Here is a 12,787-nt window from a genome sequence, read left to right on the forward strand (position 1 = left end):
GACAGATGATGATAAACTTGCAAACTTGACATTGTTTATCTGCATATTAACATTGATGTGTTCATAGCAAAAATATTACAATTATCTCTTCTGATAGAACAATGTATTGTTTTAAGCGAGAACATAGCTATTGTTTTGAGAGAGACCTAATATGGACTGACCCCAGTATATAATGGAGCCTGGTGCAGGTCCTAAAATATTCGTGCAGATGAGGCATCAATAAATATTATTTTTTGTCATATTACATTCACAGTGATGACCACAGTGGGGAGAAAAAAAAAGAAACAAGAAACAACTGCAACGCTCGCAACAATTTTTTTTATTAAATATACAAGCTTATAATTAAAAAGACACAAAATTGGTTACTCTCTGGTCCAAAAGACATCACACCTTCTTGTGCCCATGAAGTAGACAGCATCAGACTAACTCCTTTAACAACATATGTATAACCTTACTCAATACAACTGAAATGCTCATTCACACAAGTGCTAATAAAGATAGGCTGAAACAAAAGGTTCAAACCAAACAGCCACACACTTTGTGGCCTGCACAAAATGAAATTACACCTAAAAAATATGGACCACTACAAGCAACACAAGACCTGCACAGCAGACCTTGTCTGTGGAAAGTTCATTCTTTACCCTTTTTGAGAGACCACAAAGGGTCCAGCTGACTGAGAGGGTCCATGGGGTCAGGTTTACTCTGAGCCAGGGTACCCTGAGGGTTCATGAAGCTCTCACGCGTAATCTTCTGTTTGGCTGGCGTGCCATGGCCAGGGTCTAAGGTAAATGTTGCAGGGTCCAAGAGATCAACCACTGTGGCCAACCCACTGTCCTTGCTCTCAGTAGCTGGAATAACCAGTGCTGAAACTGCTGCAGCAGAAGCCTGCTCATCAATGATCTCAGGCATAAATGAGATGTCACTGCCACTTTCCCTTCCACCTTCAGGAGCTGTAGATGTTGAGGGTTCTGTTTCGGCTTCAACTGCCATGGGCTGCACTACAGCATCTTGCCGATTGGAAGTGCCTGGTTCGGTGGCACCAGCAAGTGAAGTGGAAGTAGTTGCCGTGACAGCTGGTGTATCAGGCACAATGCTTGCTCTCTGGCTTGATGCACCCAAGCGCAGCATGAAGTCTTCCGATGGGTGGCGTACATGTGAAGGTGTGCCCGTGTGAGCCTTTGCCCCAAAGCTTGGAGTACTAGTTAAAATACCTCCTGCACAAATAAATAAATTTTTGTCTCAGCATCAGAACTAGACATGTAGGAACATCAAAGCAAATAACAAAGGAAATACAAAAAAAAATTGCAATCTACAGTGGAATGTTGCAAATTCAAACTCTAATGAACATTGATAATTTGTTTTAATAAGTGGAGCCTTATAGCAGCTTCTTAAATACAAATGTATGATACAGTGAAACCTCAATAATTTGAAGGCTGCCAGACTACAAAAATTTTTCCAATTAAGCAATTTTCAAATTAACCAAAATGAAAAAAAAAAGGCGTAAATATGCCACAAAATGAAGTCACCTTTATTTTCTATGTCGGAGAAAGATTACTTGAAAGTAATCACTGATTTGGGATTGCTTGATGACTGGCCCAAGTACCATGTTCCCCAGCTGGCTTGCAATGTAACATATTAAAATCCCCACCGGTGCACTCAACAGAATTGAGACGATGTTCGCGGAATCAACAACTGCTGCTAAAGAGGGTGCCCGGGAGGGTTCATTGTCGGTGCTGTCATAGCCAGCTGGCCCACAATGCCATCTTGCTTGTCAGTAAAAGATATTGGAACACATTCAAATATTCCGTGAAGCCTGGTCTCTCACTGTCTTCTTTGCTGGAGTCAGCGATCCAGGTACACATTGAGTCTCCCTCATCGTCTAGGCAAGAAGAGCTGCAAGCGTTATCCTGGCCCTCACCCCACTGTTTGCGAAATCCGGCATAATCAAAGCCACGCCTTATGACAATTGCCTTTAGCTTTTTCCAGGCATAGACAATTAACAAATCGCACTAAGGAGATCTACGGGGTATTGCTTGCCATTGTTGTAGCACAGCAGTGCCCGTTTCAGCAGGTGGTGGCAGTAAATCTTCCTCGTCTGCAGTATCACCCCTTGGTAACCGTGATGGCTTCCAGAAGCCACACGTATTCATCGAATATCACCGCCGTCATCCAGGCCTTCTTATTAGGTTTGCAGATGATGACATCCCTTGGAGCAAGACATGCATTCTTGAAGCATCTGGACTTTGCCATCACAAGCAATGCAAGCTTGCTGCTTCCAGACATGTTCACACTGCCATTCTTTCCTTGGGCTGCTTCCTCCCCAAAACCAAGGGCTCTTTGTCAGCAAATGTTTTACAATTGAACCTCTTTAAAAGAGGCACTGATGTAACACACAACATCCACCCGCATGGTTGGTCACCTTATCTTTCCCTTTAATTGTATCTCTTTTGTAACAGACACTGGATGTAGAAGACAATTGGTTGTAAAGGACAAGTTATTCTCCAATTTGGTCAACAATGTTACTTGTAGCAGACATTTTAATTTTAATTGCATGACTATTGGCTGCTAACTGCAGTTGCACCCTAAGTGAAAACAAAGGGAAAACATGTGCACTCACTGTTTATCATAACTTAAAGGGGTGGTGCCACCAAATTTGTGGCTTGCGCGTTCTTTGCTGTAAGCGTTTACTATAGCTCCAGGAAGCACGATGCACGCACCAAGATTCATGTATTCTCGCTAAATAACTTAATATCGCCTTTTGATGTGGACAACTTTTGGTTTCGGTTTCTGGGCGCCGAGGTTGGGCAGTGACGTAGAAGTGTAGGAGGCGTGGTCACGTGACCACACAAGGCTGTGACGCACTTAGCCAGGAAGCGATCGAAATTCGGCGAGTGATGTAGCAACCGATGCTTTGCCGGTACTATAGCGAACTAGAATGTATTCTGGTTCACTACAGCCGGTACGTACATTGCGGAAACGGCGGAGGTCCGGAGGTCACTCACGTTATTACAGCAGATTTGGTGTGACGTCACTACAACTTTCGTTGCCCATCCTACAGATCTACGTCAGTGTACGCGCGCTAGCGATGGGTTTCGATCGGGAGAATGGGCATTTAGGTACACTTTCGAAGTGAATTAAAATATATTCTAAACGTTTGGTGTGTCCGACCCTTCGTGTGGAATGTCCTTGCATACAGAGGAAAACCACAACGGGCTTGTTATAGCCTCGACATTTGATGGCACCACCCCTTTAAGGAAACACAGAGTGGGCCATTCAGCGATGGAACGAAGAGAAGTTCCTGCAGTGGGAATGCATTGTAGAGGAGCACTTTAACCTTTCCAAGGGTACAAGTGTGACCGCATGTGGAGGCATCAGTCTAGCGAAGAGCAAACAAGTGTGCGTGGTGTGTTCTCCCATTAGTGCTGCTCCCAATCAAGAAGTATTGCATGTGTTGTGTCCACAGGACTGAAGGATAACCACAGTGTGCTGCAGAAACTACCTCTTGCACTGTGTTCTGTTAATGACAAGTCTACCTGGCATATGTGATCAAAGCAGTCAGCAGTATCTTGGCTGGTGTGAACAAGCCACCTTGCAAACTTTCAAGAAAGCGAGGCAGTAGCCATGTAGTGTGAAAGAGTTGTACCGGAAAAAAACATGGATTGTGTTCTTTGTGTAGCGATCCACCAAGCAAATTGCATAGTATTAAAACAAGTGGTATGTAATAAACTTGTAGCAAAAGGCTGTAAGATTCTTTTCTGGTTATTTTTGCTGCACGGTGCCTACATCGAAATAGGGGTTGACCAAAGATGAGAACATGGTACCCTGCTTAAAGAGACTCCTCATATAAAGGACAATAACTAGTCCCCGGCATGCGTCTCTTATAAAGGGTCCACCCAACTGGTAGTAGGAAGCACCTTGTAAAATAAGGCTGCTTCATCTAACCTATACACGTCACCTTAAAGGGACCGACAACTGATTTTTCTCGACACAGTTTTTTACGACGCGACAGGAAGCTCACCCTTTGTAGCGTTTGTAGCTGCAGTGGTTTATCCGAAAAGCACGTAGTTATTTTATAAGCAGTATTTTTCGATCTGAAAGGCTCCAAACACGCATGGAGGCTTGCTCCAGCAACGCTGAGAATTGATAGCGATGCCCCTAGCCCTTGTGAAAGCTGTCGTTCTGCTTTCGCAGGAGTTACTGTAACTATGCTTAACCACCTTTATTTTGAGCTTTCCAACCATTTTTGAAAATAGCAAGCTGTTACAATGAGATGTGTGGCTTTATACATCTTCCCGGTATTTGTACAGCGTTGTGTGCACCTGCGCCCAAGGTTGCCTGCGCCTGTGTGATGGATGGCTTGTCCCGGCGTCGTTACTCTCTCGATGCACGAGCCAAGCCAAGTCATCGAAAACGTCACTACGCATATGCGCGGCCGTGCCGAGTAGCAGCGCGCGTCATTTCCGAGACGAAGTGTAGGTAGCAAAACTATGTCGCTCCAAAATCTTAGCGACCTGGAAACTGTGTGCACGGTTGCATGAGCACGCTGAAAAGTTGCTCAAGACGCGCTGACGAGCATGGTATCATTACGTCACACGAAGGCAGCGCCACTTTAATGCATACTACTAACGCAGGCCTATATGTACATTATTATGGAGTAATACCTTTTAATATAAAGAAACAAACAATATTTCAATACTAAGAAAAAAATCGTCGACCGCGTACAGCAATCAACGGTCACGTGACCGTCTTCATCGGATCATTCATGTTTTTGCCGCCAGAGGCGCCACAGGTCATTTTTCGCGACTTTTAATCAAGAAATAAAAATATATATCTATCTCTCACGAAAAAAAAAACAGGGTTGGTTTGAGTCAGTGCGACGGACAATCTTTACATCAGTGGAGTCAACTCATTTCATATTGTGGGCAGTTGTCGGTCCCTTTAAAACTCCTGAAGCTGCAGGGCCAATGTATGCTTGCACCTGTCATTAACGACATTTGTCATATTTTTTTATTTATAAATGAAAAGAATGGGAAAGTGTCTGTGCTGCCACTTTCTCAAAACACTGCCAGACAGGCAAAGTTGTTTCATTGTTTATGACGGGCAAACCATCCATTACTGTACTTAAATTCTTTGAGGCCCAGGGGCAGTGGCAGCTAACTAGGTAGCCTTGTTCCATAAGATAGTGGCGTTCATGGGAAGAAGAGCGCTGTTAGCATGTTGTAGCCACTTCATCAAAATGGCTTTGACGTCCACCTAAGTTGGGCAGTGGATGCTTGATTGCTTTTATGAATGCATCTTCCCATGTACCTGAAGAACCTTGGCCTTGTTTCTCAAAATGATTGAAAGAGTTGACAAAGGCATCTTGTATTTTTAAGTGAATTGCGTCTTAATACATGTGCACTTATCTGTCTCCTTTTTGAGGAACACCTTCTCCCGCAGTGTGATTGTTTTGTACTTCAGCCAATGAACCACACGTGTGGCTGAGATTTAACATGCAGTAAGTGCACCTACAGGCAACAAAGCAATGGAGCAATGCTAAGACAACTTAGAAAGTAATGCAGCCCTCGTGCAAAACAGGAACTGGAAAACGCAATAGCTGGTGGCTGCCTAGTTCCGGTCCTGATAGGAAACGTCTGGGTCGCTGAATGTGTTGGGTGAAGCAATTGGGGAAAAAAAAACGAACGAGCTCTGGCTGGCTCTGCCAGCCTGTGGGTTGCCAGAAGTAGCCAGTACAAAACTGAAGAGGCCCATGTTGCTCAACCAACTACTGTGACCTCCGAGATGGCCGTTGCTGGGAGGGTGGTACATGCTGCTGCTGGCCGGAAACTATGAATTATCTGGATCGAGCCCCACGGGCCTATTGAAATATTCCGGTTGAATTTGCATTACAAAGGATGGGACTGCTCAAATTCTTCAAAATAACCAAAATTTCAATTTACCGAGTTTGAATTAGTGAGGTTTTACTATATTAACATATACCAGCAGCACTGCACGCATTTGACCCCATGCTAAGCACAGCCTCAAAGTTGGTTGTACAATATGCTGCAGCTTCAATGTTGCACAGTTCTAGGGAGGCAGTGAAATGTATCATGTAAATAAATGGCACAAGGCAAAGCACACAGGTATACAGTTCAACAGAGTTGATCATATATAAAAGCGGAAGTATGTACCTTCAAAACTTGGTTGTGTTGATAGGAAAGAGCAGAGGTTCTCAAACTTTCTAGCATTGAGGAAATACAAAAGCTTTTCAAAAGTGCTGTGCTACCCCTCCCCTCTTTCCACTGATGTGCTAAATAAATAGCATACAGAAAATGGGAGAGAAGGGAGGGGGAACGACACATTTATGTGCATCAAACCAAGTATTAGTGCCGCCATATTGGCATGTTATCATTAATCATGGAAGGTCATTGCTCTTGATGAGGAACTTGCAATAATACATAAGATGAACAAGCAGTGCCTCTTTGCCCCCGTGCTCCTTCATGATGTAAAGCGCACGCCGATTGTATGGCTGTTGCTCCAGACGGTGTGCTCTGTAAATGGGGTCTCAATACAAATGACGAGTCGGATGTACAAATTTGTTTTTTTCCTTTTGCAAAATAAAAGAAAGCAGAAGACAAAAGTTACATGCCAATCGTGTTGTGCAATGGCCTTCAATATACCTGTTGCAGGGCTAAGCCTCAATGCTCATGCAGCTGGCATGAAGCAGTGCCTCTCGCATATGAGGCGCTAACAAAATGTTCTGGGAATTTGAAAAGTGTGGGCAAACTGAGTGTGGTACACACTTCCACCACTAGATGTGGCGTCTTGCCGATGAGTGTGCTGAACGACTTGCATCTAAGAAGAAGTATTGTTTTGCAAAGTGTTGTTTTACAATGCAATGTTTCAATAATTTGGTGCATTTCTTAACAACCAATATGGCAGAGCGCAAAGGATTTGCATCGAGTTTTGTTTTAAACTTGGCAAAACTGCGGCAGAAACTCATCATGTGCTAAAGACACTTTTGGAGTCGACACCATGAGCCAAAGTACGATGTTATTATGGCATAAACCAGGGGTCTCAAGCTCATGTTAGCTTGCGGGCTGCAGTTACGGAATTGTCTCCTGCAATGGCCGCGACAATGCAGAAGGCAGGAGCAGGAAGAGTGGGGGGGGGGGGGGGGGGGGGGGGGGGGGAAGGGGGGGGGGGATTTTTCAGAAAAACGTCAGCAAATGTTACCATTTGAAAGGTGGCCTTTACCATATATATATGATTTCGAGAAACATATCCGTATCCATGCTCATCTCTAGAATGACCGAAATCTCGACGTCGATTATGAAATATACAGGTTTTGTCCCACAGTTATATAATAATACATGACTGCATGGGGTGCCTCAGGAAAAAAAAATATATGCTTGAGATCAGTAACGTCTGTGTAGCCCATGAACATACTTATTAAAAAAAAAATACTATATATATATATATGGGACGAAGACAGTCATCTGCAGGCCAGTGTGGGCCGCAACAGAGAGATTTGCAGGGCGCATGCGGCCCGCAGGCCGTGTGTTTGAGACCCCTGGCATAAATGCTTCTAAGAGGGTCAAATGTGTGTTGACGACGATGAACGTTCTGGGCACCTATCAATGAGCACAACCCCGGAAACGATAGTGGATATTTTTAAGGCTATACTTGGAAATCGCAGGCTAACTATAAAGGATTTCTGCGACATTGTAGGACAATCGTATGGCAAAGTTCAGTGAATTTTTCCGGACATTTTGAACATGAGGCACATTTCTGCAAAATTCATGCCAAGACTGCTCAGTGACGAACTGAAGCAACAAGTCAGAGACAATCCCTTGTTTCTCTCCAGTGTGATAACTGTGGAGGAGACATCGGTTCATGGCTTCACTCCTAAAACCAAACAGCAACAGAAATTGCCAAATTCCCCACGGCCGAAAAAGGTATGTTGAGTTTGTGACAATGTGAAATCCATGCTGATTGTTTTTTCTGACCTACACGGAATTGCCCACTAGGAATTCATACCTCCTAGACAAACCGTGTATAGTGAGCTTTATTGTCACATTTAGATGTGCATGACGGAGAGCAATCATCGCAAATGTCCGGAGAAGTAGAATAACAATAGGTTCTTCATCATGACAACGCGCCCGCTCACACATCACTTGTTGTTCGACCAGTTCCTGATTTCCAAACAAATCCCAGTACTTTTCCACCCACCCTATTCACCTGAACTTGCCCCTTGTGACTTTTCCGTGAGTACTGTACAGTGCTCCGCTACTGAGAAAAAACTGGAGCCGCTTTACTGAATTGCAGAACCTGCTGCCATGTAGGGTTAATCATCCCTGGCTATGCAATTGTGTGTAGCATGTCGCCCACTAAGCTCTCACCACCTCTGCGCTAGGACAATTGCCATATCATATGCATGCGTTTGTTGTGGGATTGTGTGTGCATTTACCTGCACTGTTCCCAACTTCACACAGCTGCAGTAATCATCTTGTAGGAACAACGTGGTGATGATGTGCTGCCTTTGTTTCTGTTAGAGATGCACACTTAGCAGTCCCACATAAGGAGGCAGCAGTGGCGCAGCACACTTTGGTTGTTGCTGATTAATAGCATGCAGTACACTTACAGCAGCACCAACAGCACTAAGCCACACGTGCTGCCAAGCAGACAGCTGAAGATGTTTATCATGATGGGGTTGTTGGCAATAAGTCGTACTAGAGCTTTCTTCAACAGCCACCATCATGCCTCCATGTATTTTCTACGCTTATCCACATAGGCATTGCCACTCCCATGCCAAAGTCATAATCATTGGTCTACTGGTCTCCACACTTAGCAATAAGGTAAAATACTAAAATACTGAAAGTCCTTTTTGGTAAAATATTTAGAACAAATATATTCAATATTTTTGAGTATTCAAAAATTTTCTAACTGAATACAAACACTATTACCAATTTACTATTACACTGATATTTGAAACTTTCTAATATTTGCACACCTCTAGTTTAGACTAGATTACTTTTTCATTACTCTGCATTAATTATTGTAATAATACCTCAATTATCAGAAGAGAAAAGGAAGGTCATAGTTGTATTTTTTGAGTTTCACACAAGAACTCCATTACCAGGGAAGTCTGAAGTAAAGAAATTCACAGCATTTTATAGTAGTACTATTTGATCCACCATGACTCGGTAATTATTCTTAAATATTCCAAATTTAGTGTTTGACTCTGTTGTATGTATAGCCCATTTTTATCAATAAAACATTTACTAACTAGGCCTGAGAGGCACTGTCAAAATCAATGCACCTTTTTTTTTTTCCACATTACTGAGCCTCTTCACATGGTGAGAGCCACTTTTCTGATATTGTGGAACAGTTTACTAATACAGCTCAAGTTATTTTTCCTGTTTAGTGCCCGTTCAATCTGTTTACCACAAGAACCGCTGGCTTCCATTTGATAGCAGCTAAAGACTTTTTGGGGTCAATGATATAAATATACGGCACCATGAACAAGTTCCAAATGGTCGATGCCGTAGTTACAGCTAATTTATGGCACATTATTCAAACACTGCAAGTTTGAAAACAGGTCAACTCTTCATCTCCCTTTTTTCTTTTTTTTTGCCCAGCAAATGCTGTCACCAAGTGGGGATGCAAGGAATGCTTTCTTGCATTGTTGACCTTTAGTTTCCATTCCGTTTCTTTAGTTCTTCGTGTCAACTATCGCTTGCACATCCATGTGTGCGTGGGCCTGTGGCAGTAAGTCTGATTTCGTCTCGTGGGTGATGTCCGTTTGTTGCACTCGCAAAAGCTCATGCCTGTTTGGTTTCTCATCTTTCAAAGAGTGACCGCTTGATGCTTGCTCATTTACTGGCCACATTCGAAGGGTGCCGCCGTACATGAATGATACCACCATGCCCGAGTGTTTTCTTTATTGAGAATCGTGAAAACAGATTGCCTTACAGATGAAGTGTTGAAAAACAGAAGAGTAAGTTTCTCAATCGCTTGGTTTTTCTGACGGGCACACAACCATGCAGTTTTCTTCCATGCTCTCGCATACACAATGGCTGTGTACACGATTCTTTGTTACAAACAAGTGGCGATTCTTTCTACTGAGACACTGTCCAAATGCCAAATTGCAATCAGAATCATTGAATGTCAGCCATTGAGATGAGGAATTGCTAACCAATTCGAGCTTGGAATTTGACCAAGGAGCAACTTATCAGAAGCGTGCATAGTGCAATGATTCTAACTCATACAAGGGTGACAGTAACCTGGTGTGCGCATTTTTACAAAGCCCGAGAAAGATATTTATTCCTATCCATATGCTTTTGTATCCATTAATATCATTTTCGTTCTCATCTTATCTCATTATTTGTGAACAAGCAATGCATCTATACCCATGGAAAATATTTTCTTCTCACTTTACGGTCACTATAAAAAAAAATAAAGTAACTTTTTTCGAACTGGGTCACGCAATTTAAATGTGTAATAAAATAAACCCGATCCTAGGTGGCTGGGGGGGGGGGGTCACATTTGGCAGAACATTTGACCCTCACAGGGGCTAATGACAGCCTGTTGTATTTAATAAACAGTTCATGCATGCACACACAAACATACATATCCAGTAACAGTTAACAGAGTTTTCTTTTTTTCATGTTTAACTCACTTTTTATCAGCAAGTCTTGAGCATGATACAAGACAACGTCATGGCAGAACTTGAACTGCTCCTTCTCCTGAATACAAAGCTTGCGGCTCTGGGCCAACTTGATGGCAGTGCTGAGAATGTCCAGGAGGCCATTGCCAGCAGCTATTTCCTTGATGGCTGCTGACACAAGGCAGAACACTCCGCTCCGCCCAACACCACCCCTGCAATACCAAATCACAGAACCCTCAAGCAGTGCTCAAAGTTGTGCTACACAACTATTTATCTGTGGGAAGATAGTTTACATGAACCAAAGCAACTTTAATAGCTAGTGACAAGAACACCCACAATATTCACCATCCATTACATTCGGCACTTGATGTCTCGTACTGGTAAGCTTATACCAACAGTTGACATATAAAGTTTGCTTTAAACTAGCCATACCTGATATTGTACTGAGCACAACATACTTGGCCAACTATAGATGTGAAACAACATCACAGTGCATAAAGATTATGGTGTTATGTGCTGTTAAAACAGCAGAACACTTAAATCTTCACTGCCCCGCAACAACAATTTTTTCTTGCTTTCGTTACCTTTCGATAGGACAAAAATAATACTGCTTTTATCAGATCAATAAAAAATTAAGCTGTGGAAACAGCACAAGTACTGTCAAATCACCTTTGTCACCATGTTGTTGTGCTACTGATACCAGCAGTGAACACACTTATTTCCATTACTCTGATGCTGCTGTTCATTGGTGGTTACAATGTGGACACCACCTGTTTTCCTTTTCCTAACATCCGGTGGGAGCTCACTAGCATGTCTGTTGAGACGGCTCAGTAAGTGATGTCCGTTACAAATGAAGCCTGGATATACCTTAAAGTTGTCAAACTCCAGGGTATGCCCTGACCTCATTTAGCATGTAAAACCTTTATACGAAATCAGTTATGCTCTGTAGCTAAGCTATGTCCACTATGCAACATGGTGCAGTATATATCAGGCATAGCAACATCCACTAGGACATCTGCTACCCATGTTTGTTCTCTGATACACTATGCTGTCTTCCCATCTTTTAAAGCTATGCCCATCGCTTTCTGTTCGATCCCACGCAGTGCGGTCCTAAGTGTCTTCTTGAGTTTCTTTGTTATCCTCCAAGTTTCTGCCCCATATGTTAGTACTGGTCAAATTCAATGATTCAATGACTGTAAACTGTCCGCTTTAAAGACCGTAATAAGTTGCCCATCACGGTTTGTAAATGCCTGCTGTGTACGGTTGATATTTTTACTCTTCGGTGAATTTCACTTTCGTGACTAGGCTCCTCTGTTAATAACTCACCTATATATATACATACTCATCCACAGATTCTAGGGGGTGGTTTCTTCTATAAATGGTTAATTAATCCCCAAGACCAATAAAAAAGAAAGTTGATTTTGAAGGCCTAGCATACAGAGGTTCTCGTCACAAGGATAAAACTTACAAGCAATGTACCACAATGGGGCGTGAGTGATTCCTTTGGGTCTTATGAAAGTTGTGGACTTCAGAAATGAAGCTGAGCAACTGTGCTGGACTAGCGGGACTCCCACTGAAAAACATACGGCATAAGAGTCAGGTACATAAACACAACATATTGTACAGTGCTCACAGAATGAATCGCAACATCAAAGCTAGAAGTACTGGTGTGCGCAATTGCTCAAGATAACTACATCATGTTGAGACAAATCAGGGCACTGAAGGCGATGTAGGCTTTGATGTAAGTCTATGAGTCAATATTATGCCAATGTGATACCCACTGAAGACGGAGGAAACGAAGATATGTGCACTGCTTAGCCTTGAGGTGACACATTTCATTCCATCAGCACTGTATATGAACACAACACATGCTGTCATCTTTACATAAGCCTTTTTTTTGTTGCTCCAGTAAGGCCAAGAGCCTGTAAATTCTCAGTGAACAGAAATCTCTTAAAACAGAATTTCTGCTTAACTGGAACCACCACCACTAAAATGATCGGCTTTTTACTTTAATTCTGAACCTCCGTTCATCTCTCAGTAAATGGCACCCCTGTTAAACAGAACATACTTTTCAGGTCCCTTCAGGTTCCATTTAATGAGTCTACTGTATATAATAGTGTCATACATTTACTGTTTTGC

General features: G+C 42.8%; 1 protein-coding gene across 2 annotated transcripts in view; it reads right to left on the minus strand.

Annotated features, from left to right (window-relative positions):
- Positions 1-303: 303 nt before the first annotated feature.
- LOC119379358 (tyrosine-protein phosphatase non-receptor type 23) overlaps positions 304-12,787 on the minus strand; it is a 94,330-nt gene continuing 81,846 nt past the window's right edge. For both annotated transcript variants that reach the window (XM_037648666.2, XM_037648664.2), the window contains 3 exons: positions 12,117-12,221; positions 10,661-10,860; positions 304-1,214 (listed from right to left, as the gene is read on the minus strand). In XM_037648666.2, coding sequence (XP_037504594.1) covers positions 631-1,214; positions 10,661-10,860; positions 12,117-12,221 — 889 coding nt within the window. In that variant the 3' untranslated portion in view covers positions 304-630. The remainder of the gene's footprint in view (positions 1,215-10,660; positions 10,861-12,116; positions 12,222-12,787) is intronic.

Source organism: Rhipicephalus sanguineus, chromosome 1 (genome assembly GCF_013339695.2).
Source record: "Rhipicephalus sanguineus isolate Rsan-2018 chromosome 1, BIME_Rsan_1.4, whole genome shotgun sequence".
NCBI lineage: Eukaryota > Metazoa > Arthropoda > Arachnida > Ixodida > Ixodidae > Rhipicephalus > Rhipicephalus sanguineus.